At 36.5% G+C, this 26,486-nt stretch overlaps 3 protein-coding genes across 7 annotated transcripts; 2 read left to right on the top strand and 1 right to left on the bottom strand.

Moving 5' to 3' along the window:
- The first annotated feature begins 589 nt into the window (after positions 1 to 589).
- On the top strand, positions 590 to 3,124 carry LOC107223677. Its single transcript, XM_015663441.2, has 10 exons — positions 590 to 769; positions 870 to 1,058; positions 1,151 to 1,213; positions 1,271 to 1,418; positions 1,474 to 1,666; positions 1,735 to 1,885; positions 1,968 to 2,169; positions 2,258 to 2,469; positions 2,538 to 2,692; positions 2,777 to 3,124. The coding sequence occupies exons 1-10, from the start codon at positions 725 to 727 to the stop codon at positions 2,931 to 2,933; spliced, it is 1,515 nt and encodes a 504-aa protein (XP_015518927.2). The 5' UTR covers positions 590 to 724; the 3' UTR covers positions 2,934 to 3,124.
- On the bottom strand, positions 3,085 to 7,612 carry LOC107223689 (DNA repair endonuclease XPF). Of its 4 annotated transcripts, XM_015663456.2 has the most exons (17): positions 7,474 to 7,612; positions 7,234 to 7,402; positions 6,979 to 7,158; positions 6,695 to 6,875; positions 6,475 to 6,627; positions 6,295 to 6,408; positions 6,077 to 6,225; positions 5,842 to 5,996; positions 5,502 to 5,736; positions 5,221 to 5,380; positions 4,982 to 5,149; positions 4,681 to 4,818; positions 4,341 to 4,568; positions 4,058 to 4,231; positions 3,808 to 3,948; positions 3,509 to 3,703; positions 3,085 to 3,385 (listed from the first exon to the last, which is right to left on the bottom strand). In XM_015663456.2, exons 2-17 carry the CDS (start codon positions 7,299 to 7,301, stop codon positions 3,227 to 3,229), a joined length of 2,598 nt encoding a protein of 865 aa, XP_015518942.1. In that variant the 5' UTR covers positions 7,302 to 7,402; positions 7,474 to 7,612; the 3' UTR covers positions 3,085 to 3,226. The 4 variants fall into 4 exon arrangements, with proteins under 4 accessions (XP_015518942.1, XP_046594724.1, XP_046594726.1 ...); XM_046738768.1 differs by lacking the exon at positions 3,085 to 3,385 and having other exon boundaries at positions 3,653 to 3,743; XM_046738770.1 differs by lacking the exon at positions 3,085 to 3,385 and having other exon boundaries at positions 3,653 to 3,743; positions 3,808 to 3,931.
- Positions 7,613 to 21,160: 13,548 nt separating this feature from the next.
- On the top strand, positions 21,161 to 25,347 carry LOC107223691 (protein FAM76A). 2 transcript variants are annotated; one of them, XM_015663460.2, is made up of 7 exons: positions 21,161 to 21,632; positions 22,058 to 22,122; positions 22,273 to 22,486; positions 22,675 to 22,811; positions 22,904 to 23,165; positions 23,766 to 24,003; positions 24,443 to 25,347. In XM_015663460.2, the coding sequence occupies exons 1-6, from the start codon at positions 21,537 to 21,539 to the stop codon at positions 23,997 to 23,999; spliced, it is 1,008 nt and encodes a 335-aa protein (XP_015518946.1). In that variant the 5' UTR covers positions 21,161 to 21,536; the 3' UTR covers positions 24,000 to 24,003; positions 24,443 to 25,347. The 2 variants fall into 2 exon arrangements, with proteins under 2 accessions (XP_015518946.1, XP_015518947.1); XM_015663461.2 differs by having other exon boundaries at positions 21,170 to 21,632; positions 22,919 to 23,165.
- Positions 25,348 to 26,486: the final 1,139 nt, after the last annotated feature.

The following is a 26,486-nucleotide window of genomic DNA, read 5'->3' as shown; positions in this document are numbered from 1 at the left end:
TTTTTAAGCCACGCCTCTGCCAGATAGCCCAATAATGAATGGCCCGACACGTTGGTGGGGTGATTTTGGATAGTTTTAAATGGCACAAAATGACTGACATCTAATTGTAAGCGAGTAGGTTGAATCGCATCAGCTGACTTGGACTATGTACTTGTTTATGTTCAAATTTACAAATTTCTTGCAATGAAAGTTTCATTTTATATTTTAAAATTACAAAAACAAAATTCAATTTTATAAAAATACAGTTGTTTACATTTTTTTTATGTACAGTGTGACTTATTCACTCTAATGCATATTTTCACCGCTAGGTGCAATTTTTTAAGCCACGCCTCTGCCAGATATCCCAATAGTGAATGGCCTGGCACAACGGCGGGGCCATCTTGGATAGTTCAAACGGCACAAAATGACTGACACTGATTGAAATATCATTTTAGCGCTATTTCATTGAATCAGATTAGCTGGAATGATATAATATTAGTATCAAAGTTGATTTATGGCTGGTTTCACGATTTCCGGACGATGTCCGAGGACGGAGCGCGTAGCGAGCAGTCTCGGCGATGAGCCGTTTGTCAGAGATCGGTTTCTAAATCGTGCGGAAGTTCCACAGATAGAGATAAAACTCGCAGGCCTCTTGACTACGATAGATTTTCAAAAGGCCCGATTAATAGCTAATAAATTACACGATCATTTACCCTTCCGATTTTCTACACCCGAAATAAGAGCGATGCTGCAGGTTGACTGGCACGAATACATGAAGAAAATGAAACCGGTATTGATGCTGAACTTACTGAATTACGTATTTTTTTTTTTTTGTTTTACTCTTTAAATACAGATTAGAGTTAGTTCTATAATGTTTTCAATATTCGCAGCGAATTGGAAATCGCGTATGGTTATCCAACAGACAGGTAATGGTTTTTTTAAACAACGAGTACATCGGTAACGACAAAGACTTTGCAGATTACATAAGCGAAAGCTACGTATTTTGCTTACCGACAACAGGGGGTTACTATCAAGACCTCATAACGCAACAATTTCAAGAATATATAGAAAACTCCGGAGTAAGCTTTTAAGTTTTTAAATTCCATTGATACGTTGAACTAATAACACACACAGAACTTACGCAATAACTGTTGTATATATAATATTTCAGAGGGATTTTGTCTACTTCACATTCACTATCAACAATCAAACGATAGGCTCTTTCCTTTTCGTGGTGAGAACATATTATCTTCTTGAAAGGAAGTTAAATTAAGAAGCAAATTTTATCCAGCTGTTCTCAGATCTGCTGCCTCGTACTTGCAAGAATTTCTTAGATCTATGTATTGGAGATCAAGGCCACACGAAGGACGGTACCCGCTTACATTACAAAAATACGATCGTCCATCGTATTGTCGAAAATGGATGGCTGCAGTGCGGAGGTAACAGAGATTTTATATGTTCAACGACCGCATGTACACTTAAATTTTTTAACAGATGTAGAACTAATCCGTGGAGGTGGTGGAACAGCAACAAATGGTGCTGTGATTCCTGACGAAACGTACTGCGTACCCCACAATCGGCGCGGAGTTCTTTCAATGGCAAACAACGGGAAGGACAGCAATGGGTCTCAATTCGTTGTTTCCTTGAAAGCCAATCCATGGATGGACTACTATTATGTTGCCTTCGGGTGAGATGGATAATGTCTGGCTAAATTGGTTGCGATTATCCGTTTCAACCAGTCATTTCTTTTCACAGGCAATTGGTCGATGGGGTAGAAACGTTGAAAAAGATTGAGCAGGTTCCAACTTTATTCGAGAAACCATTAAGGCGAATAGTTATCTCTCGCTGTGGACAATACTTCTTTGGAGAAAAACCAGACATGGAGGCTGGACCCGATGCCTTTGTCGTTAGTAAAATATTATGCAGGCTTTCAAGAGTTAGAAAAATTGGAGTAACTTTTAGCCCATTTATGTTGCACTGTTGTTTAGAAACATGCTATTGAATTATCTGCTCCGATGCCACAAGGGGAGTGTCCGGGTCCCTGTCCTTACATTTATCCCGGATATCCAGGCATCGATCCGTGGCTTGATAATGTCGCTGACAAATTGGATGATCGTGACACAATCTCTCTTCTTATGGCGGAACGGTATTTGTCCGGTCTTTACACTCTTGCGACCGACTATCTGCCAGGTGATTTCAAAAAATAATTATTCTAACTGAAAAACCTGTAATCACCATGAAATTATTTATTGTGATATATGACTTGTTTGATTCACAGGAACTGATATGCTTTTGCCGGAGAGGCAGAAGGCGAGTCCAGCTATGGAGTTGAATATAGATATGAACCAGGTTTGCCCTGGTCGCGAATCAGGAGAGGGTGCAGAATTTTCATTCGACTTTGTCACATCAAGTGACGAGGAAAAACTAGCTCTCATACGTGGAGTTGGTAAAGAAATTGTTGCCCAAGCTTTGAATGCCTGTGATGATGAGGTAAGCTGAAATGATATGGAACCTGTAGGGCTATGGGGTACAATGTCGGTTTGAAATTCATATCCCAGGCAAATTTGGAACGAATGTCGATGGATAGTGTGGGTACAGCACAATGGATTCTTGAACTAGCTTGCGAAGTTGCATCTACGGCTCTTGCCAGAGTTAATCGTATCGAAAGCCGGGAGTTACGCGAACAAGAAGATTGCCAAAAAGTGTTTTTGAGGTATTTAAGGCGAAAAATAATGTGGATAATGCTACTGAGAAAAAAAAAGTGAAATATGATTGAAAATTGTTTAATTTGGTGTAGTGAGGAAGTGAAAAAGATTACTGAAGGATTAGTGACACCGGACGGTATGTCACTCGTGGAAGAAGTACTGAAGGAAGCCTTGTTACACGCGGTTGAATTGGGAAAGGATCCAGAGGATTCGGAAATAGCCTCAGAAGCTGTAGTAGGTGATGAGTGATCTTTGTTTACTTTTTTACGAACAAGAAAAAAAAAAATTAAAATATCCTAATAGATTGAATTATTACGTGTTTAGACAACTTGTTACCAAGTTAAACGCGGATTACTAATTTTACAAAAGTAAAAAGTGAATAAACATTCTGAACATGACGTAATTTAAATTTATGTATTAGTTGAGAAATATATTTACATGTATCGCCGATCGAAGATACAACTTATAATCGATAAAACATTGAAATTTACTAATAAAATAAATAAATATAAAATAAAAACTCGTTTTAATTAGATATCGGTCTATTTCTTTTTACGAAATAATCCCCTCCCTCGAACTTTTGATCCGCCTCGACCACTTCGACTGGCGGACTGTTCTTCCTTCAATGCGTTCCTCTTGTGTAATGCATCGTACAAAAGTTGAGCATCTCCGCTATTACCTAGTATTTCAGCCAACTCAGCCTGCAATGAAAATAAAAATACAATGAAAACGTGAAAGCTTGGTCTGACAAACCAATATATAAAGGACAGAGCATCGTTTGAATTGGACCCAATGTCAAGATATATAATTTGCAAATAAATCACCTGAGACAGTGTGATAAGATGATCCAGCGATTCTCCTTTATTCAGCAATGCTCTCATGTTCTTCGAGTTGACCCCTGGGAGTTTCGACACAAGATCTTGAATCTTGTTATATTTATCAACAATGAATTCTTCGTCTACGTTTTCTTCTACTCCAATTTGTGCCGCCTTTAACGCGTCCGGCTGTGCTCTGTCCTTCTGTGAATGTATATCATCCATGATTTGAGGAAATGAAATTCTGTTTAATATGAAAAAATAGTTGTGAATACAGAACAATCTGAATAGCAAGTATTTTCAATCACCTTAAGCTCTTCGAATAATTGTGACGTGGCGCTTGGACTGGGGGACCAAATCAGTTTTAACTTTGGAAAATGCAGAGTGAGCAATTGAAGTTTCGCTGTAACTTCGCTGCTTTTTGTATCCGCGCTGAGAAAATAGTTGTTCTGTAAAATTGCACAAATTGTACAATATTCATGATCGAATTTGTACACAAAGTTTCTCTACAAATTAATTATTACATTTTTTAATAAGAATTAATAACACGCAACGAACCTGGAAGCAAAATGGCTTGTTCGGATCAAACTCTATAAGTAGCATGGGCTTGGCATAGTGACGAGTCATAGCGACTGCTTGATTATATAGCCTTCCAGAGTTTAGTGAACCAATTAAATCTGATATACTCTTTCTTTCAATGCAAATTTCTGGTGATAAAATGTAGTCGCCGATCTGTAACAAACGTGAAAAATGTGTCCCAGTTGTACTTTATTTGCTTCTCAAATTTTCATCGTCGATTGTACTATGCAAAGAAATAGTAAACGTTAAATAAGGAGCTCACCAAAAGAGTGACTGGCTCAATCTCTATTCCCCTTTTGTGTATGAGCGCGGGTAATTCGCTCCTGAATTCTCTCATGTCTACAATTATTTTCTCCACCATTCTAGGAACATCTTCTTGAACACCGCCTTTGCGTGTATTCTCGGCATCTGGTACCGGGCCACTGGTGCCTCTCACCAACGTCTGGCAGTCGTCAGTCTTGCCGTCTTGATCCTCAGGCACAACCATTGTCTGAAATGAAAAAAGAAGTTAAGTGTTGTATTTTTCTTATGCTTAAGAGTGGAAAAATAGATAAAAATTATAGAGTAAAATTAACTCTGCCTCAGTTTGGAGACTAACATACAGCTTTTGTATTGATGAGCATATTGAAGGACTCCTTTTCCCTGCGCAATGACGTTAGATATGCTTGTTCCTCCGCTGAACCGCCGTAAATCAAGAAAAAAACTTTTAGCTTAATGGAAGGATTATTACTTTGGTATACCTGAAAAAGAGGAAATAGACGGATAGCAACATTTTACATTCATTTCAATTGTTGTACAATGATGATTGTGAAAACATGAGGCTTAGACGTTCTGTTGTTCGAAATGAGAAAATATCTATCCACTTGATCGATGAACAAGATAATTCAGTGCCTAATGACTCACCTCTAGCTGTCTGACGGCAGATATATCAGCAGAATACAGAATCACATAGCTTGGCATCATTTCGGACAGTGTTTGAAGCAGTGCCATTGGATCGCCATTTTTTTTCAATGATTGTATAACGACCAGCGGTGCAACTTTCGATATTGTAGACAGATCCAATTCGTCGAGCTATCGGGAAAGCACATTCAACTAAAACGAACGTCAAGCACCGAGTGTCATTTAAAAGGAAGCAACTGTACCTGTGAACACTCTTCAAACTGCTCAGCGCAATCAGCGCTTGATGGCTTCTGTGAGAGAGTTAGTACGTAACTATCTTTTTCCACAGTATCCTCAGTGGATTCGTTCGCTTCGGACGAGGGTGGAAGATTGGATGCAGGGAAAGCATCTGTATTTTGATCACTGCGATGATAAAAAAATGCAAAACTTGATGAAAGTTAATCAGTGTTTAATAAATTGTAGTTACTAAGAGCGATGATAAAAATTGTCAACCCATTGTTCAATTTAGGTACGTTGCTCTCACTTTGGTTTTGATATTTTGCTCGGTTGTAGTTTTGACATCGCTCTGTAGAGTAAATATTCCCCTGCGCCCATCGTCAGGTATCCTTTCAGTTGGTTGCACGTGATTTTGTCCTGAACCAAAACTAGGACCTTTCGCAGCTCATCCGGATCAGTTTTATTCGTGTCAATATCGTCTTGAATTTCGCGTAGAATTTCTGACAGTGCGATCCACTTAGGACTCGCTTCCGGTTTCAATTCTAAAAGAAATTAAGAAGCCTTACTTTTCAACAGTTACGATAATTACTAGGTATTTGTACGGTAGGCATTAGCAAATTGCTAAAAATCTCTGTCACACAAATTACCATCTTTTTCATTGTAAACCCTCCGCTTTCCTGATATGAACAGATTTTCAACGCAATCTAGTAGCAACCAACCGCTACTATTCATTGCATATTCTGCAGTGCGTAGGCGATTCAAAGTCGCGTAAAAAGAAACGGAATCCTCATGATTCAAGGACCTGCGATAGGATATACTTTACAATTTTAAAGTAGTGATAGTAAACGATACTATTATTTACGAATTTTTCAAATCACTTACACAAGAAGCGATCGTAAGGTTTTGAGATCGGCAACAAGTTGTTTGGTTTTAAAGCTAAGTTGATGCCATATCGGGTCCAGCTGATGCTGTAGGAGCTTGTGAAATTTTTTTGCGATTACATTTTCAACCGTGAGCTCCTCCAGTTCTAACTGCAATGAGTTGATGTTAGTTGAAAAAATCGGAAAACTTTGTCACTCCATGAAAAAAGTAAAGCTTACATATTTGTTAATCCTCTTCAATTCGTTAACAGTGTAGTTCATGACATCCAAAAGCGCAATTTGTATATTTAACATCTTTGGTGTGAGTTTTGCATGAATTTCAATTACTTCTGGCTGCAATAACAGATAAAAGAAGCTTAATATAGAAATAAAGAGCTATCCGACAATTCTATGACCCACCTTTGATTTTGATAGACTGTTGCTAACGAGCGCGTGAAAACGAGGCCAAAGGTACAGCTGTTTGACGAACAAACTTTTCATCACTCTTTCAACTTGAGCAAATCCTACAGTGAATGCCAACGCAGAATTGGTGAATGCCTTGATAAATCCAGTCTATAAAGTGTAATTTTATATTAGAGCACTTGGAATTGAATTACTTGCATGCTTTAGCGATCGCTACCTTATTGTTTTGCCTGTACAAGCGAAGGGCGAAGGCTTCCTGAAACGAATTTAGTATATTGTGGGCTCTGTAAACCAGTATTCCGGTCACCAACTTCAATGGCACACGATTTTTCAACAGGTCAACCACGAATATTCTACCCGAAATAAAGAGAACACCGCCATCTAGATACATCAACTCCCTGCGTTACAGAATCAGAAGTTATTTGTTAGTGCATAAGCCAATATTATGTTGTGTTGTAGTTTATGGAAACTAAACTAGAGCCAAAATCACATTGCTATTACCTCTCGTTAGCCGGGAACTGAGCTGTGATGACACGAGGCAAAAATTTCACACCCATGTTTTCTAGTCTGTTGATGAAGTAGCATTCTTCATGGTCACTTGTGCCGAGCACAATAACCAAATTACCGGGATCCAAGTAGACTTTCAGTATGTTTATGAAAACAGTCTCAATTCCGAGCCCCCTGCAAATAAAATAATATAAATTTCCTAGCCAATTTCTCACACAATTCAAAATGTTTGTATCAATTACTGCTTACTTGGCACAAACAACTAGACCATCATCATGGAGTATGTCCAAGAACATTTGATTCTCGTATTCCAACATAGCGTATATGTGCTATCTAATTCAGCTCACAAAAAGAAAACTTGAAAAAGAATATCAATTAACGACCACAGCAGCGCCACGGCAAATGAAGGTCTTTCTTTCTGAAACAATGAGGTTTACAATTATTGAGATTGATAAAATAACAGAAATCACACCAATGAGAGTTACACACCTTAAGCGTGTGGTCCTTGTGCAAAGTAGCTTCTGCTCCGTATGTACTCTCGATTTCACCTTCGTCAGCGGGAACAGGGAGCTGATAGACTGAGAGGGAATATTTGCTAATATCGTGAGAGGGATGACCATATACACCGATCCCCACAGGCCTCTTGAAGCTGGTAAAGATATTAGAATAAAACCCTATAGATACTCATATTATGCCAGTTGACTGAACTCATTAATTTGACTAAGTGTGGGGATGATCAATTATTCAAAAATTTAATCAATCTTCATTTTCGGTAGCATCGAACCTTTTTGGTATAAAAATGATATCTTCACCACAAGTGGCTGAACGAAGACAGAAATACTCTGGCTCGTAGGTGGGTTTGGTGGTTGTTTGCGAAACGTAAATATCAGCGTCTCCGCTCCTAGAAAAATCGAAATATGTTTTCACCCCTTTTCCTACCTGCTAACTTCCGATTGCTCGGGCCACAATTAACTAAGAAGGTTGATCAAGTGTGGAAGTACCACGGGTCAGACTCGTGCTTATTGTTTTTGGCCCAAATTTCTTACTACGAATCTCACTCGTTGTTGTAGGGAAAGGGTTTTAAAGAGAAATTATTTTTTTCTGCACAGGTATAAAAGTAATTTACGCACTGAGAAGTCAACTGTATCTTGATGAGCCCGTCATACATGAGGCTGTAATATTTATAAGATCCGGAAGGCACGTCGTCGGTGACAAAGTGTAGGAGGTGTTCATCTGTTCCTGAGACACAGGCTAAACTGGTCTGGAAGTAAACAACCTACGATAACAAAAAGCACAAGGTATAGATTTATTAATAACATTAAAAATTCTTTACACAGGGAATTTCGGCAAGGAAGAACATTCAGCTTCCAACTAAGGTCACTGAAATAAAATACTACGGCCGGATGAAGATCTGTATATCGAACTAACCTCAAACTAGAAAGGGAACGAAAAAGCTTCGAGGAACAACAATTTAGTATCGAATTATAAACAGCAGATGAAAAAATATTTCGACCACTCACCAAAACTAATATGGCAAATTTTTTCTTCATAGTATTTTAGAGAAGCAGTTATAGCGTCATTCTTACAGGTATACCTCGGATCTTTCGACTAACAACGACCGTGTTTACGAGTCAACTTTAGAGCAAACCTTAGAGCACATACTACTGGAGGCCGCTCATCGTACCGTTGCGTCAACCTCGCGAAAACTGCAGCCGAAGTGATGAGAGAGTGAGATATATACTTTAGACATTCCGTCTCTCTCACTTTGCATTTGATTGGCCAAGAGGAAACGATTCGACCAATCAGGTGTAGAGCGAGAGAGACAGATTATAACGTTCATATACGTTAAGTGCTCAACTTGAGCGTTGAGTATACTACACACAGTTCAGCGAGAGAACGACACGTTTCGGCTGGGACCACACTACCACTGTTTTCGGCGCTGCGGTTGTGACGGATTCGTTTTAACCGTAGGACACATTTTTTTAGTGAACACAGCGGTATAAATGGGCGGGGCTTAGCTCTGATTAGGTATAAAATGATGTCACGCTAAAAAGTGCTCTGTTTCGTTCCGTTCGCGATTATGGGCGCGAAATGTCGACTGAGAAAACGGAGACTTTAGCATAGAGAAGAATTCTAACGTTTTATCATTGTTTAACAATTTCTTCGACTCATAGCTTGATAAATAAAGTCGGTTTTTGAATTTGTATGACAAAATACCCATATTTTCCCCATTGTTAAATAGCCTGTTTTGAGGGTAAGAAATTAAGCATGTAATGTACTTTTCGCAACTCCGCATATTTTTTTCATAAAAATATAATTATTCCACTTGAGTTTGCCGTTGACCGCGTTCAATTTTATTACTTGGTTGACGAATGGGATTTTTTTTTAAATAAAATGTGAAAAATTTCATTTTCCATGGACACTTTGTTACTGAAATTTTTTGTAAATAAATAATTAAGTGAACCAACTATTGCATCTTCAACATGACGTTTCGAAGAATATGTATAAATTTTTTCAACATTTTTGAAGCACTTAAAATAATCAAAAAAGGGTAAGACGCCAAAGGCCCCATGTGATAGGGTAAGGGTTAATTACACTGTGAAATCGTGGAAATAATTTTAAAAAATATCAATTGTCTGCAATGGTACAAGAGAATCGCACGAAAGACCTTTTCTATATTTTGAATATTACGTAGCACTCTAATATGTATAATGATTTTGTCATCGCGAAAAAGCATTTGGTACTCTGGTTGCTATACCAGTGCTCGACAGAAAATGTCTGTGTTGCTGTTTCAATGCAGTAATTTACGCTTGAACAGCCAAAGTGAATTAACATGAGCGCGAAGATATTTTTCAAAATTATTTGCGTAATAGAAGCAGAAGGGTAATTACACGATCCGACAGTGCATAACCATGAGGTTGATCCATATTTTTCGAAGCGAGAATCTAATCAGCTATTTCAAAAGTTTTTTTTTTTTTGTAAACATTCCCAATTTTGAGGACAAATTTCTTCAATATTATCGAATGTCAAAAAATTCAGTAGATAACAATACAGTCTACGATATACTACATTACATAACCTATAACATACACCTACAAATTTGGCGCGTATTTCAAGTTACCGCAAGTTGCTGCGCCGACGTCCGGCAAATGTGATAACGTCGCACGGCTCTGGCAGCTCTACGGATTGTCACAAACCGCAGTTGCGGACCGCAGCGGCGGAAACGCATATTGTGATTCGGCCTTACGAATTCACACGCGTCCAAGTTGGTCCCAAGTCCCGCCCAATGCGCCGCCCACTTTACCCATTCCAGATTTCACAGGACTCGCAGCTATCCGTAACCTGCTCCCCCCCCCTGCCCAACCGTCGTCAACTTCGTTCGAACTTCAGCGAGGCTGTGTCGATGTTCGGTGATGTCCTGTCGACGTCGCCCGTTCTTAGGATCTAGAAGCAAAGTACCAAGTCACGACGCGGGATGCACAGTGTCCTTATATAAACCGCACATAACGATACCTTAGAATCATAATTAGCAATATTCACACGACAGATGCAATCGCAAAGCAACGCACAAGGATACAGTGTTATTGAATTTAGCGACGACGACGACAAAAACGATCTCCAAGACTCAAGGTACGCTGCAATGTTTAACGATCGCTTTGTTTCATTCGAATCCTGAACGTTGACGACAACTTAGTTTCATTTCGACCTTTCTTTGTTGTTGTTTGTATGAAAGAGGATTGTCCTCTTCTGTAACCACGAAACCAGTGCGAAGAACATTTGAATAAGAATCAAAGTAACGCGCATTGTTTGTATAAATGACTACCATATATTCAGCAAAGTGGAATTTGTCATTGTACCTGTGTATGGTTTGTGCCTTCTATTTCTTTTGTCACCTTGACCATGTAATTATTAGTATGAACGGTATCTCGTTCTACGAATACAGTATTGCGGGATTCTCGAGTGCTTCCACTTTCAAATTGCTGTTTCACATATACAGTATTTTATGAGCATCATATGCAACTTTTCAAATAACATGGGTAATTCACGCTTATACAGAGTTCAATTATTTTTTAATGATGATACTTTGCTTCTGACAATTTATCAATGGAAGGCCGCCCGTTGGTTGTATATTTTATTACATCTTTTAAAACTTGACATTCTTTTGTCTCTTCAGCTACAATATTACTATCCAAAGTTCCAACTTTTAATATAATTTATTCGTGTGAAATCAGTGTAAAAAATGTCGGTATCACCTTCAATGGGAAGACAAGAACAGCGCATCGAAATTACCGTATTCTGCAGAATTAATGTGTTCAATTTTATATTTAAAGCTACTCTCCGCTGTAATCGGAATACCTGTAATTGACCCGACAATACGCTTTAGCGCTTCATGATCTGTACTCTCTCAATGTGAATCAGTTATAAGTATACCACTGGAAAAAATCAGTGTATATGCACTGGAAATCAGTAGGATATTAGTGAAAATTCACTCCAACTTCAGTGTATATGCACTGTTTTTTTCCATTGATATACTTATAACTGGGAATTAGTGAAATTTCACCGATTCAAATTCAGAGAGTACGTAAAATAATATCTTTTCCAAAAATGTAGTCGCAATATCTTTTGAACCCGAATACATATTGCTGCTTTCAAACTGCTAGTGCCACACAATTCTTTATCAAAATGTGTACATATATCATTGTCATTATCCGCGTATATTTTATTTAAAGAATGGTATTCATATTTGCTTGTATACATCGCTTACATTGCTACTCGCTGGCTCTTCGTACGTTACCGATTATTCTAAATATTTCACGTGTGTTGTGTTGTATTTTTTTCCCCATATACGGTACAACCTCTCAATAGTATCGGTTTCCCTGATCCGTGCTCAGGCGCTTCCCCCACTGCCATACTGATTCAATTGGATAGTGTTAAGCCTGTTCTAGATACAAATTTATAAAAATTAATTATATTTGCAGATAAGCTTATGAGAAATTCGAAAATGAACTATTAAATTATAGAGAAAAACAAGATGAATTTTAATAATACTGGTCAATATTATGCAGGGTTAATGGATTTTTCATGCATCAAATATGGTGCTGAACACTTCAAAGGAGAAAAAGTGTCCGACAAACTATCATTGGGAGACTACCGTGCTCATAGAGAAGTATATTTTAAAATTTTAGCAAGTCCTCCTCGTGAAATGAAAGAATTATTTACTATTGAACATCTCAAGCCCCCATGATATTTTGAAACTTATTAGATATTAAAATAAATCCTTACCTTTTAATGCTAATTGAAAGGGGGTATTCAATCCCAGATTGGGTGATAAGCGATTGGAATGATATCAATCGATTTTTCGTGTGATTTTAAATGATTTTAAAGTTACTGCGTTCCAAATTTTCAAACTTTGAAAATGGTTCTCCTTGCGTATTTATCATGGTTTCGCTGTCGTCAACGTAACAGAAATTGGTGTGGAAATGAAAATGTTGATTGTGTAGCAACCAATTTAAGCGCGTATTATTATGTGCCACACTACTTTAGTGTCTCACACTTTACATTCGGCACTATTTATTATTTACTGATTTCTGTTCAACCCGTTGAGGACACTGAAGTGAAGGTTATTTTTGTATAATAAGAAATAGTATAATGGTTTGGCGTTCGTAAATACGGTGGGAGTGGCGAACCACCGATTTCACTATCTGTTATTTGTTAATTTTTATTTAACCCGTTGTGGACACACGACCAAATAAAGAACATAAAATACACACAGGGTCGATGCCAGCCCATAATATTTATAAAACGTTCAATTTTTATTATTTTTTGCCGAAAATTTAACAGCAAACTCTCAACATAGCACCAGTCAAGTTCAAATCGTTTCCATGGTGCTACAGCGATGCGAAATCAAGAGATTTTTACAATCGTATCCGCCGTCATAATAATTCGGTTTTTAATAATATCTTGACTTCCTGAGATAATTCGAGGGGCTTAAGGGAGTGCTCTGGTCAATTTCGATGTTGCCGTATATGTGTCCAAATATCGAAGTCGACGCAAGTATCTCAAACGCGAAAAAGGGTAACTTAACAGTCGCATTCTATACTCAATTCGAAACAAAAGTACTTCGATACATTTTCATTTGTCGCAAAAACAAAGAAATTGCACTGGTTCTACGAAATCGCAATAGTAAATTAGTAGAATTATTCACCCCAGTTTCCGCGGGTCGTCACAGTTATGTAGAATCTTTGAAATATTACTAAACTCCATGATACGGAGTACACAGGGTGAATTTATGAATTGTCATTAGATCAAAATTTAATTGATGATTGCAAAAATATAAAGAAAGTACAAGAAAAATACACATGGATATCTAAAAACTAAATAATATATCGAAAAATGTGCCTGAATTACAATTTAAACTTCATAATGAAATATTATCACGATATAACATCGGAAACAGCAATGGTGAATAGTAGTAGCATCTTCTTTAATTACAAGATTCATTCAATACCTAATCACGCGAAATTAGGTCATCCTGGTCAATATCAAACTTGACAATATTTAAAACAAAATTACTATTGGAAAGGGATGTCAAAAGATGTCAAGAAATATGTATATACATGCGATTTGTGTGAGAGTTAAAGTTTTATCGAAAACCATGGAACGAGAACATGAAATGATAAAATCCGAAAGATCAGGGATATTAGTAACGATCCATTATTGTGGACCATTACTACAATCTGTAGGTGGCGTGCAGTATATTTTTGTCATATTGGATAATTTTTCTAAATATGTTTATTTATATGCAGTAAAAGAAGCTATGACTCGTATTAGTTTAAGGAAAATTTTTAAATCGCACGTACCAAAAATGGCAAAACCTGTGAGAATTCTTTTAGATTTAGAAAAGAACTTTAAATTACGCAGGTATATACAAACACGTTTTTCAAGTATAAGGGTTTTTAGAACTTTATATTCAGAATTACAATACTTCGATATCTCGAAAATTAGGGATTTGTTAAACACAACGACACATTCAAGTACCGAATAGACCCTTTTGGAACTTCATTTTGGTAGAAAAACCTGTTGACAAAATCCAAAAACTCATCTAATTTCCAAACAATATTGAAGTAAATCTCGAAACTAAAATAATGCTAGCTAAGGATAGATTGTTAAAAAATTCTCGTGATTGACAAAAACAAAAACAAAAAAAAAAGGTCATTCTTGATGTAAACGATTTAGTTTTATGAACGGTACCGCTACCATCTAATGCAGCTGATAAAGCATCTCATAAGTTTTCTCACTTACCTACATCAGGGACCATATAAAATTACAAAGGTAATTGAAAATAATGCATTCGTGTTATGAGATCCAGAAAATTTAAATGATATCAAAGGTACATACCATAGATTAAATTTACGAAAGTATCAAAATTCCTAGCATCCTGAATCAATTTTAACAATTATTCATATACATTTTATATATATATCAGTGTGAAGTTATACATTGAACCTTCTGCAACATCTTCGAGAATGAAATAACATAATCTACGCTTTCAACGAACGCGTTACCATTAATAACATTGACAGATATTCGCTACTGGCAACTAGAAGTCATGTTACTATTATGAAAACCATTTGAAACACTGAACAAAATTATTTAATAATGCATAAAGAGAAATCAGGGCGACAATTTTAACGAAAGCAAGACGATTTACATTTACAATTTTAACATTATACACCTTTTGATCGATAATTTATGAACTGTACGAGTGATTGATTAAATGGATGAATTAATGAATATACAATTTGGTATCGAGGAAATAAAATCAAAGGACTGTTTACAATTTTACTATCGCATTTCGTAAAATTTTTTTATAATTTGTTTGAATAATGCCGATATTAACATAAGCGAATGTCTTCTGTCCACCGCGCTTGTTTACCCGCAAGACCATCAGGAAAACAAATACGAATGCCGAGCACTTTTCGACTGCGGCTCACAATCGCATTTTTTAACACCGGACTTCTGCCCTCGTTTAATTCAACAGATTTAACAAAGCATTCAGCACGAGATTAACGTAAGTGCAGAGAATACTGTGAAGATAAAACTCATCAGAGCCGATTCGAATCAACGAACTGAACACTGTGAAATATGCAACCACATCGGCACCGAACTTGGCGACACGATGTCTCCGGAATTTGAGAGAAGATCACGAAGCACAATACGCGAAAGCTAGTCGGATCATCATCAACGATTTCTACGTCAATGACTTACCTACTGGCACCAGCTCCCTAGGCGAAGCACAGAAGCCGAAGAAGCAATTAGTCAAAATTTTGGGATCCGCGGGACTGGAACTACGAACATGGGCCTCCAACAACGCTCAACTTCTGGCATCGACCACAGACACGAACGACAATCAGATGGTCACTGCAGATAAGGGTTCCAAAATTCCACCAGATCCACCAGATGGAGGACCTGGACAGCCAGAACTACGGAGTGCTTGTCTCTGAAGTCGAGTTTCACCAGGTAGCGGACATGGAGCGCAGAAACTACGGAGCGCTCGTCCTGGACGTCGAGTTGCACCAGAAACCGGACCTGGAGCGCAGAAACCACAGAAAATTACTCGTAAAGGTCAGAAGTCACCAGATAGTGGACCTGGAGCGCAGAAGCTACAGAGCCCTTCTCCTGGAACTCAAGTTGCACCAGGAAGCGGACCCGGAGCGTAGGATCCAGGAGGTAGAGAACCCGGTACTCGAAATCTGCGGAGCGCGATTCTCATCCGTCCGCTCTACTGCGCGGTTGTTTCCAGACTGAGAGATTCGGCTGGCTGATTTTGGTCGTGACGGTTACAATAGACCGATGACGTCAAGAGAAAACAAATTTGGGTGACGTCACTTTCTGAACATCCGAATATCCAAAATTTGGTTCCGAACTTTAATACTATGTATGTTATGATGTATAATGTACGATGTATGATGTATGATGAATGATGTTGGATGTATGATGTATGATGTATGATGCATGATGTATGATAGTTCAAATAAGTGTAATTGCAGCCCGTAGAATTTAAAATATAAATTATGAAAATTCAAGCCGCCACGAACTTTGGGTAGTTGCATTGCGAATAGTAAATTCGTACAATTCGTGCCATTTCTTTGTTTCTGCGTCAAATGAAAATACATTTGGGTGGTTTTGTTCAGAATTGCGTATAGAATGAGGCTGTTGAGCTTCTTTTCGCGTTTGAGATACATGGACTTCGATATTCGGAGATATGTACACCAATTAGGATCAGTAGCTTTTATTGCAAGAGTAAACCAAATAAATAAACAGTAAAATGCTTCAAATGATAAGAAATCTGATGGAATTTTTTAAATCGTTTGAAACCTGTAAAATCTTGTTGAATCGTTTAGAATCTACTGATATCTTCTGTAGTTGAAATGAAATTTCTATGAATGTTTTAAATCATTGGTAAACTTGTAAAATTGTTTGAAATCTTGGTAATGTTTTAAACCATTTGAAACCTATGAAATGATGATAATTGAACTACTTGTGCAATCGTTTCACATAATTTGAAGGGCAAAGACCCCGTGGTGAAATTTTAGGTAGATATTAATTTCACGAGTCGCCAATATTTACATTGAATTATCAAAGAAAGCTTTACTCCCTAAAACATTAAGTAACATCGTGTGAAAAAGGTTTTCCAAATGATCTATGCGAGGCTTGAGATTTGAAGTTTGCAACTTTATTAGGATTTCTTTGAGCTATTAAAAGGGAATACTACAATACAGTAATACGGCATACTTGTGAAATATTTTATTTCAGCTGATGAAATGGGTGTGGATAAAGCCTTGACAATAAATTCTCTAACTATGTCAACTTTAAAGGATTTAGATTCAGATGACGATGATGACGTGTGGCTCCGACGTAAAAGGACCATTCCTAACTACTTAATATTTTTTTAAAACCCACCGGAATCTTTTTATTAATTTCGCTATGATTAATCAATTGCTAATTGTTCTTGTGCAGAACCAAAGGATGGTACTTTGGTGGTGTGCCCAGCCTCGCTTCTTTTCCAATGGGAAGGTGAAGTAAAAAAACGTGTGAAACAAGGTATACTATCCGTTGAATTGTATCATGTAACTACCAGAGAAAATGTACCGAGACGTTTGGCCAGGAACGTGTGGTTATCAAGACTTACAATTTAAGTAGAAGAGATTATAAGGTCGACGCTGCCTCGATCTTTTACAAGATGAGCATCATTCTGGCGAATATAGATAATCGAGGCACTGTTATAATTCTTCCTAGAATAAGTTAAAACGATGATATCATCCCTACGCCTTATCCCAATATTTACGAGCTACAATTGGTATAGTACGTTTAGCAACAGTACTATCTACTGTTAGAAGAAAGTGTTGAAAAGTGATGAAAATAAATAAGAGTTTTTGGAAAAAATTATTCTGAATATAAGTATTCGAAGTAGCAGAAGTTGTAAGCAATATACTAAACTTTATAGGAAAAACGGCCAAATATTTCCCATCGACGACGCGCGTTATTTTGTGTTATTGCGGTTGTGTGTACTTGGTACTAGTTGCGTGAATCCTATCCTCCAAACGTATACGAACAGTGCCGATTATTTTTTCAAAATATGCCTCTTCAATTAAACAAAAAATACCTTTTTCTACAGCAAATCAATGAGAAAAAATTTAAAATTCCTCAACAGGGGCTTTTCCCGCTTAAGTTTTCAAATTTAGCTGATCCTGTTCCCACCTTTCATGCCGATTCTCGCCACTTTCGCACCAACTCTAAACTTTGTAACACACATACCAATCAGAAATCGCAAAATAACGCATTTTACTCGCTTCCATTTCATACTCTGAAATCAAGTTTGCTCTCACTCCTACTATCATCCACAACTGAAATTAGAAAATCTAACGTCAGTCTAACGCGATATTCTCGTTGATACACACTAGTGCCATCGGCATGAAAATTAAAGCTAAATATCTCCAGCTCCGGGAATATAAACTTATATTCTCGTTAATATCGATCTATCTATCTAAACATCAAACAACTTAACAAAACTAACTTGAAATCAAAACTGTAACTCTACAACAAGTTGATTAATCTTAGAATATATTTGTAAATTGTAAATTGTAAATAAGAATATTCTTTGAGTTAGACAATATCTATCCCGCAACGTACCCATAATCCTTTAATTAGAATTGTAAAAGTTCACGCAGTGCGGGACGCATGCAATTTAAATCATTGTGGCGCGGACGCGTGAACAGAAACGTCACATCAAATATCGTGTTTTGAAATCTAAAAAAAAATTTTGACGATCGTTATATTGAACTTCGACGGTAGTACCTAATGGTTTTTCAATACTGAAAAGTACATTGTCGTTTTAATAATTTATATGTATTTCTATTCTAAGAAAGTATTTATTTTCGAGCAGTTCACAGTGCGTCTAAGTCTCCCTATTTGTCGCCTTCGAGTTTCTCCTTTTTAAATCAAGTGTATACGATAACGATTAATAGAGAATCATTATACCAGAAAGACGTATCAAAAAACAATTCATCATCTGGTACAAACTTAAGTGTAAAATAATTTTTCAAGTCACGCAAAAATTCAGATCGGTAATCATATTTTTTCTCTTGGAAAATCGACATACTAATTTCTATCGAAAAATTGTTATTTCAAACTTTTATCAGTCTGGTGCCATTTGTTACATTACTTGCGTGGTATCCAGTTAAGTTGTCAGTAACTTTCAAGTTTGTAGCAAGATTCTCTCACCGCAGTTAGGCGTTGTAATCAAGAACTATGTATAGTAATAATTAAAGGAAAAAAAATCGATAGCGGGTCGGTATGTTATTTAACGATTATCATTGATTGCTTACAATATTTTAATTGAATTACAGCACACAGGACCCCCGGTGTCAGGGCCAATTCCTAAAAAAGGACATTACATATTTGGGGAAGTGGTGCGGCTGCGATCCAGACAAACGTCAGAATAAGGTGAAGTTAAATTTTTAAGTACAATCCTAGTTTAAATTTCAATCTATCTTGGTTACTTTAATTCGTTTATTATTTGCCCTATTTGCTACTATTATTATTAACTGCTTGCAATGTTTGAATTTAATTACAGTGTGCAGGATCCACCACCGAGCAAAAGATGTATCTACAAAAGGTGGTGCCGATGCCGAGGAACAGAAAAATGCTGTGGTTGTGGCGGTAAATGCGAAAATATGGTGAAATTAAATTTTTAAGTCAAATCTCAGTTTCAATTTGTTAAGGTTCCGAAGATATTGAGCTATAACGATATAGAGATCAGCGGCTATAACGGACTCGAATAAGAGCTGAAGTTCACGCGTCGAAAGATAAACACGCATTGAACTAATCGTATAAGAAATCTCTACATTGTACCATGTGTTCAGAATAAATACTCCATTAATTGATCAATTCCCTTTTGGTTATTTAGCGCCTCTCATCACAATTTCAATGTTTCATGGTTATGTTACTGCAGACTTTTAAAAATACCATGTAAAATATTATTGAAACATTTTGATTCAAGAAAATTGTAACAATTGCAATGCTGGTACCTTATAATAATACGTCATTGACACGATTTTGATAAATTCGCCGCGGGGCAGACAATGTGGTGATGGATAATCCACATGTGCGGGCATTGGGAGATGAGTCCCAACAAGCTCCAAAGGTTTCTGTGGACGGCGTAAATTTGCCCTATTAGTTTTTTCCCAGAAACATCAAATTTGTATGGTGTTCATAGATTCACGGGGAAGGAAAATGACAAATTCATAGCCACAAAGTTTATGTTCGAATTCAGTTCTAGTCTATTCAATATGCTTTAAAACTAGTGCAAGTGTTCGGGTGTCAATGATAGTACTTCAGCAAGCTTAGAAACGGTATTAAAGTGAAAGACGTAGTTGATCAGATAATAGGATTAAGAAATGCTGTATACGTTTCTTCAAGCAAAATACGAAAAATGCTACATAAAATAGTTAATTTTGTTATGTTATTTCATAGTCATAATAATATCTGACACTGCATTGTCCACCTGGGTGAATTTGTTTGTACCCAGTTAATTGTAACATTAGTTCTCGTCGTCTTTACGTACCAACGGTATACCGATTTGACACTGAGTGACTCCACACAAAGGGCGGTGCTTGACAATGAATTTATCTCGTCCACTTTTAGTTATGGAAAGCCCCATTAGGCTATTTAGATCTTTTGTCAACCCCATGTAGGCCAAGACCCACGTATTTTTTTTCTGCAATTTTCTACACACCAAATTTTATTGTTGGAACATGTTCAGGGGTGTCCACTGAATATAAATGCAAGTTGTTGTCACGGGGGGGGGGGGGGGGGGGGAGCGGTGCCCACGTTAGCCGCCATCTTGGAAAACACGTTTTATCAAATATCTCGTGAACCGTGCATCGTACGACAAAAATAGTAGAGATTATTTTCGTAGATAATAACATTCTCTACAACTTTTACTTATAACGTTCTTCTGTACAATGCATAAATTTTTATTTATAGCGCTCCAAACTTTTTTTAATTTGTTTCTTGCTAAATATATAGTTAACGGTTGATGATACATGAAAAATGGCAATAACCAAATTTGTAGAGCATAAAATTTCCTATCAATTTTATCTGATACTTTTTTCCGTTAAATGTCTACTTTAAGAGCTATATAAAACTTGCACCTCGTAAATTATCAGTGGAAATGTTGCTCGTTACTACGAGCGGAAAACATTTCGTAAGTATCGGATAAAACGGCATAAGATGTTCAGAAATTATTAATACTACTATTATAAATAATAATTAATGTTATTATTACATTATATTTTTATTATATTATTTTATTTTACATTACTAGTAGTTACCTGACGAGCTTTCGCGCGGTCAGCGAGGGCAGCGAACGTGTCAGAAGTCTACTAGCGACACGTAGGGGAACTAAAAAACGGGGACAAGACGCGTACAATTTTTTAGTATACGAGCAGTGGTGAGTGTCAGGGGGCCACTCTTGGCCTAATGGTACCGGCTAGTTTACAACAAACATTGGCAGAGGACAAAAAACGCGAACTGGTACAAGGATCAGTATAAGTTTGTTGTGTGTCCTTAGTGGAGGCGCTGCAAGCGTTTTTCAGAATGACTAGAGTCACGGAGTATTGAGACTCTTAGAATGCAGTATGGCCTCTGCTGTACGACAACCGGTGGCGAGAAATTGAAGTTGTCGTGAGTCAGAGAGCAAACAAAACCTACAGCACGTCCAATTTTCGCAAGAAAAATAATATCAGTGATCGCAACGTATCTGCCGCTTCCAGTATATCAGCAAACTTGGGCGCACGATGATAGTGATGTTAGAAATATTTATACAATAACATTGCATTTGACATAAGTTGAGAAAAAAAGGAACACTTTTCCACGCTCGCGTTTACAACGGCATTCAACACACAACTGTGACGTGTGCGCGATTGCACCAGCGGCATCTGACAAAACTTTCTTCGTCAGCTTTTTCGACATAACCAGTCTCCACGAACATGAGCGGTAACAACAGCCAGGCGCTTTTTGCTTGCTCAAGATGCTTCTCCAGGCATCCTTTCGAGGAATTATCACCTGGTCAACAGTTATGCAAGGTATGTCTACCCGCGTCCCCACCTTTCATCTCTTTTATCGTATGCATAGAATTTCTATCAGCGCAAATATGACTTATTATATTTGTTTTGAAATACTAAATTTTCACTAGCCATTGCTGCATGCGCACGCCGATATGTTCGCGTCATTTGACAGAATGCTACAAAATTACGCACTAAAAATCTGCCTTGTTCATTTACACATTTTTCTTTCCAATGTGACGGGCGTTTCAGTTTTTGGGTATGGAGGTTATTTCCATTCGCAGTGATCCTTTTTTGCTATATTTTACAAACGAATACTTGTAAACAAAGATTCTCTGGTTACGTCTTATCTTCTTGACAATCGACACTGTTACAATATACGCTGGCATGCGCTGCGCAAGTGTTGACAACAATGGTGTAATAAGAGCAATGTATTTACCTTACAGGAATGCCGAGGAGCATTTCCCGTCGTCAAATGCACTTATTGTCGATCTGAGTTTCAACAGACCATGTAAGTCGATTCGGAAAGAGAATTTCATCCTTCAAATCTGAAAGAAAAATGAGAATATGAGTTTAACTAAAAACTGAATAACCGTTTCAAAGTAGATTATTTCTTTGCGATCACATATGAGAATTCTAATATACATTCAACTGTTCGCAGCAAAGGCAGCACCAGTACGATATGCAAAAAATGTGAGCAGAATGTTAAAGCGTATGGGAAACCTTCAGCGTGTGAGTATTGCAATACGATAGCTGCTTTCATTGGCAGTAAATGCCAGCGGTGCACCAATTCTGAGAAACGTTACGGCCCACCTGTTACCTGTGAACAGTGTAAACAAAAGTGTGCTTTCGACAGGCAGGATGAAGATAAAAAGGTACAAGCAACGTAATAATAGGCAATCAATGAGGCAATAGAATTCTAGTTGCTTTAGAAGAAGAACGAAATGACTTGAATATCATTTTTGACTACTAGGAGCTGGGTTAAATTAATAAACGAAAAATCAATGAACCACCTTGAAACGTAGCTTATCCACAGAAAATAAATTCTCCAAATTTTTTTTAGGTTGATGGTAAACTGTTATGTTGGTTGTGCACACTATCCTACAAGCGAGCCTTGGCAAAGACGAAGCAGTCGGATGCGGATAGAAGGGCACATTTAAAATTAGCACAACAACGGGCTGCGAAACACAAAGAGCAAAAGTGAGTAGATGATAAATATATATACGAATTAGAATACCAGTTTCACTTTTATATGTATTACAGTTTCCATCAGGCTTAAGAAATCTTTCAAGTTTATCTCATTGCAGAATGAAAGGTCACAACAAGCGGCCCAACAGGGTTGACGTAACGCAGTTGCCCACACAATCCGATCCTGTAGAAGGAACGAATGGGCCAACACCTGTGAAGGCGGCGCGAATGGGAGGCGTTCACGACTCTCATGATCCAAATAGCTCGGATCACGTAGTGGCGGTGACTCAGTTGAAGGAGAAAATAGCGCTGTTACAAAAGCAAATTATGCAAAAGGATGGCCAACTATTGACGAAGGATAAAATGGTAAAAACTCGGACGAAACATTGAAATGATCTGAAGTACACGCCGCTAAGGAACAGGTTCTTTCACCCTGTTAACAAGGGAACATATTTATGTCTTTACCTGATATCGTCACGAGACGCAAGACCATTTTCGAACACTGAAAAGATCACAAATTTTTGCAACGCAATTATTCTTGGACATGCAAAAATATCAGATTAATGTGTCTGAAAAGACACTGAAGTTGAACTATCGCGACTTTGACGGAAAGAAACGTAAGAGAACTACGTTATTGCAGTTCAAAGATTGCTCTACCAAAACGATAGTCGAGTAATTGTCCTCTAATTTAATTCTCCTCCTGCCATATATTGGTCCTATTTCCGAAACTTAACTTTAGAATATAACCATCATTGAACGTTCTCTTTTTATATATAACAATAAGGTTGAAATTTCACTAGAATCTAAAATATTTGTATAATAGTGTATTCAATTTCTTTCCTTCGTGTTTTATTTGAAAATTTGAAGATGGTTTGCGCATCTTTATGATAACAGATGAAAACTTAAACGGGTTTCCTTGTAAGTAAGGAGGATCGTCTTGATTGATTTTAATACTCCATTCCACAGATCACCGAGTTGAAAGCAAAACATTTTACCAGCGAGACGGAGTTGCGCACTAAAATGAAAGCGACGGAAAAAGAGTATGAAAATAAGGTCAGCACACTTCAGCACAAAATTTCCAGTCTTCTCAAAGAAGTCGCGTCTCTTTCGAAGAGCACGAGACGCGGCGATCGCATAGCGGCCACAAAAAGTGAGGCTGGGACGAACAGTGGCAGTGGAACTGATAGCCCAGTACCTTGATAAGGTAGGATTTATCTATTTTACATAATACGGTTGCAAAAAGTATTCGTGCAGCACAGGCTCGGCAAACAAAAAAATACCAAGTTTCCCCATTTATAAACTTTCGATGTACCGAATATTGAACGCTTGTTGAGTGTTGGAAATGTTACCATGAAGTAACAAAATGACTAATCAAATTGGCCCAAATTTACGATTGTGAGAAAAAGAATATGAAAGAAATACTGGTGGAGAAAAAAGTTTGCAATGAAGTTTAAAAAAATACAGGGACGTAGAATTTAAGATTTACATAGTGAAAAATAGGTAAACAAATCACGCCTCACGTTGTCAGGTAATACTATAAATTGGCAACTCTGGTTAATTTTATGTTTGTAGGTATCCACGTATATTTATAGTATTGAATTATATGAGTAACGATTAATGATTATTTTTTCAATGATTTTCAGAGATTTTGATAGCCAAGTCAAGAAAAAAGAGTAAACAAGTATAAGCATACTCAAAATATCCAATTATACCATGTAAACTAGAATCGCGTGGTATATATTATGTGAGAAAATGATGATTAGCAAATTATTCCCAATATTAAATCACACAGATTCGTATTATTTTTCTATAATGATGACTATTAAATAAGGATCTTATTATTTCCGTCTCGCCTTGGATGTCTCTTATTCGTAATTCTAATTCGGTGACAAAAATTGTACATTATATGTACACATGATGTGTATAATTGAAACATGAAATGATGCCAAACAGGCATTTTATTAAGGAAAATGAATATAATTTTAGATAGGAACAATATTTCAACTTCTCTGAGTTTTCCGTTATTAATAATTATCATATAACACTCGTTGAGAAGAGCAATATACAATTTTTTTATTGTTACTTTTTTTTGTCTCCTCTCTATCTCTCTCCCCTTGCCTTTGTATTCTTACCCTTATTCGGTTTAGTATTGAGAAATGTTGGAAAACTGGCGTAGGAGAAAAAAATTTTAACAAAAAAACATAAAATAAATAAAAAAAGAAAACATGCAAGAATAGAAATATAACGAAGAAAGAAAGAGAAAAAATTAGACGACAATGGAGGAAATAGATGGATAAATGATTGTAAGAGATTTAGAATAAATTATTTATGGATCACGAGAGCGGACTGGTGCGTCTTTAAAGAATGAATCGTCGTTGGATACCGTGAGAGAAAGAATATGGAGAAGCGCCGTTTTTGAAAGTTGCATGTATGAGCTATGATGTTTTAATATTTATATAACGAATGTAATGATTGGTGATTCGGAATTCCTGAATCACACTCTGATTGTAGACGAAAATTTTACAATAAAATATGAAATAAGAACACATCCCATTACTGTCAGAGTTTATCAAATATCTCAATAACGCTTCTCAATCACAATCTACTAAATTTATATTCTTATATGTCTATCGATACCACGCTCTGTGCTTTAGATTCACTTTTTAATTATCGCTGTGTAATTCGATGAATTAAAGAACTAAAAATAATAGAAAACAAGTATTGAATAAATACAAAAAATAAATAAATAAATATATTAAAAAGAAAAACAACCAAATGGCCAGTAGTGAGTGACATTTCGAAAATAATGAAAATTTGTTGTTTTTTCAATTTGACTTTTTTTAAATAATAAATAAACAACAGAACAGATAATAGGTAAGGTTTAAAATGATTCTTACAATAATAGTAATAATTAATAATAATAATAATAATAATAATAATAATGATGATGATGATGATGATGATGATGATGATGATAATATAAATGATTAGCTCTTTTAAAAAAATACGATAACTCGTACTCGACCCTCAAACAACTATTCACAATAATATATTGCTGTATATAAACAATTACAGTACATTTATAAAAGATGTGAAAAAAAAAAGACTCGTATTGTAAATATCCAACAGCCACATATTCATAATTTATTTTTAAGAAACAAATGCTAATTGAGCACTTACTTAACCATTAATAATGATAATAATAATAATAATAATAATAACATTAATAATAAAATAATAATTAATAATAAAAAAAATGATCATGACAAAATGAAATAAAAATGATAACAAATGCGCGCAGCCGTTCAGTTCAAGAAACTATTTTCACCGCTGCTATATTTACGGAAAGATTATTGTGGCAATTGACGCATATGATTTGTTTTTTTTTTTGTTTTTTTTGTTTTAATTTTAGTTTCGTTTTTCCTTCCTTCATTTATAATAATTATTATTAAATACGAATGTGTACAGTACATTTGGAGTTATTCGTTACAGGATAACGGTAAGAACTAAATATTGCTTTTTAGTTGCTGAGGCGGTTAGAATTATCCAATTTCCAATGATCCACTACTATCAGCTTATATACGTATACATATATGTACAGTTTTATTTTATTTTTTAAATCTCATTTAATTCAAGTGTTTTTTTGTTTTCTTTATCATTTCTGTTTTAACACGTGTCTGTGTGTGT

Source organism: Neodiprion lecontei, chromosome 4 (assembly GCF_021901455.1).
Source record: "Neodiprion lecontei isolate iyNeoLeco1 chromosome 4, iyNeoLeco1.1, whole genome shotgun sequence".
In the NCBI taxonomy this organism is placed as follows: Eukaryota; Metazoa; Arthropoda; class Insecta; order Hymenoptera; family Diprionidae; genus Neodiprion; species Neodiprion lecontei.
The sequence above is the reverse complement of the archived record's forward strand: the minus strand, read 5'-3'. Positions and strand labels throughout refer to the sequence as shown.